This window comes from Limanda limanda, chromosome 9 (genome assembly GCF_963576545.1).
Source record: "Limanda limanda chromosome 9, fLimLim1.1, whole genome shotgun sequence".
Lineage (NCBI taxonomy): Eukaryota > Metazoa > Chordata > Actinopteri > Pleuronectiformes > Pleuronectidae > Limanda > Limanda limanda.
This window is the reverse complement of record NC_083644.1, coordinates 11248055-11258054: the sequence shown is the minus strand read 5'-3', so window position 1 is coordinate 11258054 and position 10000 is coordinate 11248055. Positions and strand designations below refer to the sequence as shown.

General features: G+C 39.1%; 1 protein-coding gene across 1 annotated transcript in view; it reads right to left on the bottom strand.

The window, feature by feature from the left end:
• Positions 1-10000, bottom strand: part of LOC133011002 (adhesion G-protein coupled receptor D2) — an 83945-nt gene that overhangs the window by 60175 nt on the left and 13770 nt on the right. The window contains exons 16-19 of the mRNA XM_061078677.1: positions 9907-10000; positions 9418-9551; positions 8882-8997; positions 7130-7250 (exon numbers count right to left, since the gene is read on the bottom strand). The exon at positions 9907-10000 is cut by the window's right edge and continues 60 nt beyond it. Coding sequence (XP_060934660.1) covers positions 7130-7250; positions 8882-8997; positions 9418-9551; positions 9907-10000 — 465 coding nt within the window. The remainder of the gene's footprint in view (positions 1-7129; positions 7251-8881; positions 8998-9417; positions 9552-9906) is intronic.

Sequence of the window (10000 nt, the reverse complement as noted above, 5' to 3'; positions counted from 1 at the left end):
ATTGAAAATTCCAACTCTTTTCCTTCCTATAATTTCCTTTATTTCCTATTAATCAGTTAGTAGTAATATTAGTACGAGTCACTTTTTTTAAAACCTGAAGTAACAACAGAGAGAATAAAGACAGTGATTTTACTTTCAATAAAAAAAAGATTCCTCAAACACGATCATGTTACAGAGGAAATAAGGACGACGAGGGGATACGGTTCCTGCTTTTTCAATCCAAAATGAAAAACATTTTCCTCCATGGTAATAGAGGCTTTGCCATGTGTGTGTTTGTATGTGTGCGTCTGCTCCTGCACGTGCTCCTTTATGTGTATGCATTCATGTACAGTGTGTGAGTAGGCGGCAAGGACTACGACCAAGGCTGCACCGATATATGGTTTGCTGATATTTGCCATTTAAATGAATTTTCCTCTTGTGTGGTGACACACTGAGATGCAACCACACTAAAAACTACAGACGAGGCCACCAGTGTAAAATATTCTACTGGGTTTTGGAAAAATTGTATTTCTTATAGACATTTGAAGATTTAATGTTCAAAAGGTTTAACTACTTGAAAAATAATATATTTGATTTTAGGGTTGGTTACATTTAAACCTGCTAATAATGTAATTTTCTTGTTTATTATATGTTTGTTTAATCCTTAATTTACTGGCAGTAAGCTTATTCCTCTGGACATTGAATAGTTGTATTATTATAGGAATGTACATAATGCTGTTTCAGTGTTTTTTCACTGAGTCAGAAACTACACTGTGTGGAAATCCTTTCCCTTTCGACCTTTAAATTAGTCAAATTAAAAAAAAATTGAAATATTGACAAATTATCACCTCCTGCCGCAGTCATCAGTCTTCAAAAACTGGGTAAACCTCTACTACAACTTGGTGCAGCAGGAGAAAGAAATATGGAGAGGAAACAAGAGGGAAAAGGCTCTGAATGGACCAGTTGTGTGGGTCCAGAGCAGAGGACAGGAGAAGCCTGCCTGAGAAACTGGATCCAACTTCTGCTTTTCTCAAGGTCTCCTGCCAAATAAGAAATTAAAACAACATCTTGGTCCATAGGAGGTTGAGGGTAGTGGTGACAAGTGGTTACACACTCACACAAAAACTCAAGATGCTCTTTACCAAATTGAAAGCATGGGATCACACACACACAAAAACAAACTATCAGCCAAAACCCCTTTTCATTTACTGGTGTATTCACTGCTTTTGCTCTCAGAATTGTTTGTAGTATTCCTCTTTTTTTTACCTGTCTAGTTTTATAGTGAGTCCTCTAATAAATGTACTCTATAATAAAAAACTCTCATAATTTTACATGGAACAGTGTGTGGGCCGAGTTAAAGCCTGGGAAACGGTTGCCAAAGAAATATATGAATATCATCTAGTCGACAGGATGTTTATCGAAGATGCACTGTATGTTTTTATGAGAATATAGCTAATTTGGACATTATTGAACTGGTATAAGTTATTAGGTTTTTATATTATAATGAACCAACACAAGGAGAAGAAAAAAATCCAACACAGCAAAAACTTCACTGGAATATCTAATATTTAAACATTTTCAGTGCTATTTCATGACCTATAACCACAACAAACATGTGTGGTCTTAACCAGCTGTAAAATGTGTTTTGATAACTTTTTAAAAATCCATATAATAGTGAACAAATAGCATAATTGAAAAATGAGGTAAATTATTTGGTTTGACATTATAATAGATAAGGAGTAAAGAAGGCTGTGTCTATAGGTGGACATGTTTATACCTCGAGGGGACACATCTTCAAAGTGAGGATGTTTATGGGATGTTGAAGGCTGATACTCATGTCACTTGTTTGTGTTAAAATTTTGGGGGCAAATTCGTCCACAGATAGTAGTTGTAGTGAAGTTTGTATTCTTTGGAAAAGTGGAACTCCACCACAGCAGAAAAACTTCAACAATTTATTTTGTTATCAATCATCATCAAAACAACCGCACAATGTGATAATATTATAACTCTCCACTCTGTGAATTAGCAATAATAATAAATAATTACCCAGATAAAAATTTGTCAGTGAAATTTAATATCAAACTGATAAGGACACATTTTGATCTCCGACTTAACAGTCAGTTTTTTCCAGATGTGGTTGGGGATATCGGAGGTGATGAAATGTAAAATTTAATCACAGGCCAATATGATCCCTGTAGAATATCAGCCTGAGTTTCCCTCTATTGTGCAGTGATTTGTCCATGTTTTGAACATTGAGCTCATCTGGGAATAAAACCCATTGACTCCTGTTCCTAATTGTATTTAATTACAGTTTTGTAGCCACTGAGCAACAGGATCGACAGAAACAGAAAAGCACCTCACCTCAAACAATCACTTCACATGCTGTAAAAGCGTTGCTTGCTCACACAACAAATCTCCCATATGGCGAAAATCAATAAGCAGAGCAACACTCTATTGATCAAATCTATATCTTGGATACACTCAGATGTCATGCTCCACTAGCCACGTGCGTGTGTTTCTTACAGTGCCTGTGTGTGTTTAAGGACGTCAGGAGGTGCTGTGTTCATTTCAATGGAGACAATTTACATTAAAGCCTTAAGCTGCATTAAAACTATGCCTCAGGTGAAAGGCTACTTTTCCAGTCAATGTTTCTTCCTAATACTCTGCATCTAATATGACTGTGTGTGGTGAATCAGAGCATTAATTGAAATCTCACTTTCAAACTTGTGACTACAGATAACCTCAGGGGAATGAAAAGGAGAAGCGCAGATGCAATGAGAAACACACTCCAACGAATGTTGTCTCCACCGAATGAAAGGCAGCGTGTAAATTTTAAGTGGTGAGAAGTTCAGACAAAGTATTAAATTACTCCACAGATTTAGAAAAAAATTGCTAAAAAAGGTCCCGTGCAAACCTGAAAGAGAGCCGTTACTTCAAAATGCGTTTTTTAAATATGTGCCACCACTTCACACGGGCGACATCCGAGCGCAGTGTCAACACCGTGTAACCTTTTCTTTTGAAATGACGAACTAATACACTAATATACAATTGCTGTGTTCTTCATAGACTTATACATTATTTCTTTTTTTCTACAGTCGGATTTAACCCTGAGTGAAATGATAAATTTCACCTCTAAAGCTTCAATGAATGCCCGTAAAATCTCATTACCACTTACCACTCAGTTGATTTCATAAGAAAAGTGGAAACATTGTTGTCATCAGTTCCCGTGATATAAAAGACCTTAATGCAATATGAATGAAACGGCTCTGATAAATTCTCTCATTGATTTCTCTATATTTCCACCGTGGGATGACAAAAGCACAGGGTTGCCCTCCACAGGCAGCAAACCGACATAACACAGAAATAGAAGGAAACATTCCTGACAAATACATTTCCTCCGCAAAGTTACCAAAGACTTCCTGCTGCTCTCAACAACTTGCGGAGGACGATCGTTACCCTAACATTTTCCCTCCGACTCCCTAACTTCCTTCACCTCTCTACATTGTTTTCTCCCTCTCCTCCACTCGCCTCCCCCACCCTGTCTGCCTGTGCAGCTCTAAGTTATTGATAGTTTAAAGTTATGGGCTAATAATAAGATGGACACTGCATGGCCAGGAGCCTATTATACCCAGGTAATGGATAGCGTGCGGGTTTTGAATGACATTGCCTAGAGATTGGATGACGGAGAGTGGAGCGATTTATAGGCCATACCCAAAGAGCACCCCCTCCTCTCTCCAATGCACACGCACACACAAACACACACGCACACAAACACGGCACCCTATGCTATTCATCTGCCTTGATAAGGAAGCAGATGAGGCATGCCGGTATTTATGGGGAAGATGTTCATAAAAAGTGCTGCCTTAGACCAGGAAGTTAGAATCAACTCAGAGGAACAGCATAGCCACTGAATATGCTCTGTGTGCACTTCATCCGTTGCAAATACACTCTAGTATATAATGCAAAGTGCAATTTTTACCAAAAATAATTTGGCACGAATGTTGTCGACAGAATTATTTGGGTGGTTTGACTCGAAAATTAGTTTCCTGGCTATTTAAAACATCAACATCACAACAGACAACTAAAGGATCAAGGAAACAGTTCTGTTGTCATCTACATATCAGAAAAAATGTGATAGATACAGATGTCCAAGACGAGTTTTAATCCTTCATTTAACAAAAACACCAATAAACATCCAAACCCTTGGTTACTGCGATGAGTGCTGCAGGTTTGCATTAGTGCCATGTCTGCATAATGCTCCTAATGGCCTCCTCATGCCCCTGCTGAGGGAAATGCCAGCGACAGTAGAGACACTTGAGCCAGTGTTGTTGGGATGAAGGAGGAAGAGTAGGAGCGGAGAGGGCATCAGGGAGCGCAGTGAAAAAGGTTTGTCAACATTATCTGTTTTATTGATTTAACAGTAAAAGCTTGCCGCTTAAGCTTTATGTTGCTATGGCTGGCCCCATTGAAAATACAACGGCCTGCAAATAAAAAACGATTCCTTAAAAAAAACTTGAGCATTCCTATTGATTTATTTTTATATTTTTATCTCCTGCCAAGCAGCTTGGGTTTTGCATGCATTATTGTTTTAAGTTTTACACATTTCATCATCTTTACGAGTGGTCATTAAGGTGGGACTATGTTAAACTGTGCTCTCACTCCCAAAGGGATCAATGGCACCGAAAGGAGGGAAGACGGCTCGAAGCCATATGTAAGGCCAGCGATGCTTTGAGCTAAATGCTCAATTGCTCAGAATGCTAACATGCTCAAGATACTGCTAGCATGTGGATGTTTAGTACATATCACATTCCCCATCTCAGTTTGGCATGTGGCTAACATTTGTAATTTGTACTAACCACCACTGAGGCTGCAGGGAACACAGTAAAATTCATCGTATGGTATTTTAATACATGGGGGAAAAGTCACAACTCATCGTGTCACCAAAAGAATGAATTGGTAACACATTTAAAGATCCTTCCCCCGAGTTGTCTAGCCATTACATCGAAGTGCCTTTGACTAAGTGAGCAGACACAGCACAACAATAAGCAAACATATCAAAGTTCTCGAGGAGTTCCCCTTTAAGTGTCACCACACCCCATGTGGACCAGAGAGCAGTGGGGTCAACAGAGTGTGTCATTGAAGCAGCTTGAAACCTGGTAGGGTTCCTGTTGTGTCCTGAACTCTGGAGGCTTTTCAAAGACGCTCTATTATGCCAGAGCAGCTGGTTATTACCAGAGGGCTCCTCCGGCTTCCCAGAAACCCTCATCAACACTCTCAAACTGACATGTGTACACACACACACACACACAGCACATCATTATCTAGGTCACTTTATGTGGCCTATTTGGGCAATTTGTTGAAACTCTTTGTCCTGTGCAGCTTGTGTGGCTGAAGAATCCAATCAGTGGTGCCGTTACATGACAGTTGCATGCAAACACAGTGGAGGAGCCAATTTATTTTGAAAATGATCGTTGAGATTGGGCGGAAAATATAAGTTTGAGGACCAGTTCTACGATGAATAGGATGTGTTGGAATTTTCTTCTTTTTATATAATGGATTTTATGTCAGATGTGCTGCAGAATTAAGAGCACCTGAAAAATGTGTAAATACATTTAATAAACTGAGTTAAAGTTTTCTCTCATGATAATTTGGAAATGGTTGCTTTGTTAATTTATGCATCAAGCTATAACACATTTTAACACTAGTGTCATCACTGGTGAATGACCCTCAAATGTGACAAGAGCAAAACAAAAAATATAAAATCTAACTTTTAATTTACTTGTTTTGATATGACCTTCAGAGACTATGGCTGTGGATATTTAAATAGTTTAAATCACTGTTTAAAAATAAAAAATACACATATCCAAACATTTATCATAAAAAGACTGACGGAGTTTATTTTAAAAGGAACGACACGCGGGATGTGAGAGAGAAAATAAAGTCAGATAATGAATCTATGGTCTGGTGTTTTGTACTGAGAGAGTATAACAGAAAGACAGAAGAACAGAGAAGAGCCGGCCGAGAGCCCAGAGCATTAATTACTGTTGACACGTAAGAAATATAATTAGATATGAGAGGGAAACAGAAACTATTTATGGCAACCGAGGGGCCTTGCTTAATGATCAGACTGCAGCTAAAACCTCTATTGATTTTCTTGTTAAATATACAGCTCAATTAAAGATACCGCTGATTAAAAGACAATTACAAATCGCAACGGTGGTTCTCGACATGCTGGGGAAGCTGGGTAATTTGGGGCCGCCCGCTCCAGACGGAGAATTGCACGTTTTCATCCTCGCTCTCTGCCTCATCTCCGCAGTGCAGTGGGAAATGAGGCTGCACAGGGTTTTTTTTCTTTCTTTTTCCATGTGAAAACCGGCATTTCTCAAAGTGGTGGCCAATTTTAGACAGAGCTGCGAGAGCGCTGGATATAATAGTCATGGCAAAATTCAGTGTACAGTTAATACAGCGTGTTAATTTCTCAGAATGTGACAAAACAACCTGCTGGATTTCATCACAAAAAGCATAAAACCAACCCTGATTAACCACAAACAATAACAATAACACTGGCCTCTGAATACATGAAGCCGAATACGTCGAACAAACAATACAAATTGAATTCCGTCATTAAAATGAAGTACCTGCTTAACAGAAGCTACACCGAGGCTCTTTTTCTCCGATCTGCATCAGCCTTGTCACTGACAAATAAAAACCTTGACAGTCTGTATAGCCTCACCACCACAGAAGGGCAGAATTACAATGTATAACAAAAAACCTTTCTGTTTTTCATTTAGGAAAAAAGAAAACAGTTTAAAGTCTATAAACCACTGAATTCTTTCATAAGTTTTGGCAGCGCATTATTTAGTTTCTACTTTATTACAACTGATAGAGGCAGCTTAAGAACGTTTAGGAAGTTTTGTTTTTGTTACTAATGTTGCTGCATTAGTCATCGACAATATAATTTAATGAATCAATTATGTAGATATAAATTAATAAATAATACGTTTTTATTCCTGTTTATCACCTTTCCCTGTTGTTGGCCTTTAAATTGATTAGTTGTGACAAGTTCAAATATATGCATATAACTGTGTGTGTGTGTGTGTGTGTGTGTGTGTGTGTGTGTGTGTGTGTGTGTGTGTGTGTGTGTGTATACCTGTAGGGAGTTGAGGAGGATGAAGATGTAGGCCATGACAATGGAGAAAGGCACCAAGACGCCGCATAGCCATGTTAATCCAAGGATGGGAAGCAACACCAGCACTGCTTTCACTGCAGCCCTGTGCTCCCGAACACACACACACACACACACACACACACACACACACACACACACACACACACACACACACACACACACACAGAGAAACACAAACACACACAGAGAAACAAGTTACAGTACAAAAATAAATACATTTAAGCATACAAATATGAATGTTGTAAAACCTACACACACACACACACACACACAAAGACTGGACTGGCTGACTGAGCAGAACTTATTTAACACCAGATAAAATCAATCTAAGCATTCCCTAATAATTCTCCTTCCTCCCCAATCGCCCTCAGCTCAATTCTCAACTTTTCAGTTAATTTTGGACAAACCTGAGCGGCTTTGGCAAACGGCTTGTTCCATATACAACACTGTGCAGCTGGAAAGGCTCACTGGGTGACAACTTCCCACCTTAAATCCACCTTAATTCTGTTTAGAGTGGAATTAGCTTCTCACTCAGGTGACCGCCAAACCGCACCAGCTGTGTGTGTGTGTGTTCGCGTGTGTGTGACATGGCGGGCGGCGAGCCCTAGTTTATTCAGCGGAGGAATGTGTTTGAATTTCCGAGACGGCTGCCACCCAGGGGTGCCAAGTGGTTCAAGGCCTGCTTTGAAAACCTGCATAGAGCCCCTTCTGTGAGCCGCGGTGGGCCGACATGGTGAGAACAACATTTACACTTTAACATGAGATTCACTGATAGGATCACAAACAAGGATGTTGTGGTGATTGGACAGGAGCTCACACTCTGATAAACTAAAACCATTGATAAAACAGAAAGCACAGGACAGTGACAGGGCTCAACAAGACACTGCAGCAGTCAAAGAACACAACTTGTTAGGACTTCAGTCGAGATAAAACATTTTCATGAGTACTAGTGACCAGTTAAAATTATTATCAATCGATCAAACAGCAAATAAAACTAGCAAACAAGTGTATTTATATGGAGTATAGAGAGTTATACTGATTAAACCTTTATTTTATTAATTGTATTTCTTGCAGTATTCTCAGAACTTTCCCAATATCATTTAATCTTAAAGGCAATAATGCATTTAAGACAATTTTTTTTTTAAATAGAAAAAGTAAAATGTTTATATTCTCACATCCCATCATTTCAAAGAGGAACTTTTCCCAACCAAATATTTTAGAGGCCATTTTGGAATATCAATATTTGAATTAGAGTTCAATCAATATAATTTTCTTCAAGGACAGTAAAAGTGCTGTTTATGCGATGTTTCAGGAATAATACACATGATATCAAAATCAAAATGACAGGTCAATAGGAGGTTAAAAATAAAAAAGGATTAACTGGCTTCATACCAGGAAACTTGTATTAAAATGATATCTTTATCTCGTAAACACTCGCAGATATTAAAGAACTATATTGTCAGATTTTTAACAATTACAAGCTTGCAGCCTTTTATACGTGCAGCACTAATGCAGCCCGGTCAAAATGTATTCCTCTCTAGTTTGATAAATGAGACTCGCTCTTTTAAAATGACAAATCCAATATAAAATCTTGCGGCTGCTTTTTATTTGACGCCCAGTGACTACAGCTTGTCGGCTCCAAGGCCTGAGGCCCGGGTGAATTATCTTTAAGAAAAAAACAGAGGACAAATGGCACCTCCTTGTGGTTGGTACCTGATCTGCTCGTAGGCTTGTTCCGCAGGACTGGTGCCCATGGCCAACATGATGGACCTTCTCTTGGCTGTGGAGATTGTGATGATGACCACCCTCGACAGTATCATGATATTTACCTGGAAATTAACAGAGAAACTATAAATCCAGACAGAGGAAGGAGTTTTTTGTTTCCTCGTTGTGGGAACTGTTGGGTTCCTCTCGATAATATTGAAAGTGACTTGAGATGATGTTTGTTGTGATTTGGTGCAATACAAATGAATTGAATCAAATGCAGGAGAGAACAAGAGAAAGATATGATGGAGATCTATAGGTGGACATATCTGTTTGAAGGAGAGGAAAGATAAGAGAATTGTCCAAAATGACTGATGTTCGAAGAAAAATTCATGCAATATTAATGTAAAACATCAAACTGTTACTGTAGAATTAGCTACCAGAGCACTTCATATGGTATTTCCACCACACAATGACTAAATGCATATTCTAACAATTTTAGTCTAGACAGGCTACACAATAGGATTACGATTTAATTTGCAAACCATGATGATGAAGATGACTGGCCCGGCAAAACCCCAGATAACCCCGTTCTGGACACTGAGCCAACAGTTGCCGTCGGCAGAGTATTTGCCCGAGGCCGATGCCAGCGTGATGGTGACTATCAGCACCGGTAGACCTGGAGGGAGAGAGGGGGGGGAAAGATGCAAATATAAAAAAAGGAGGAGGAGAGTTAAGGAATAGACAATTAGGAAGAGGAATGAAAATCAGCAAAAGGTAGAAGAGATGGGAAATGGGGCTTTACAACCGAGCTGCACACGGCCCAAAACGTAGGCAAACCTTAATTTTACTTTCAGATGTGTATACTTCTTAAAGCTATAGCACATACAGATTACATTATCAGATATAACTGGGTTCTTTGTGGGTTAACATCTGTGATTTTAAGACGTACTTTACCATTAGGTGTTAATGACCTTAATATTCCCTTTCTATCTGTGAAAAGAAAGTCTTGGCTTGTGTCGAGCCTTTTTTACCCCAGCCGATGAGATAGTAATATTTCATGTGTCGATCCTCGCTCAGGTTGACCGCCACCACCTTGCTCCAGAGCAGCAGACCCTCCACCAGCAT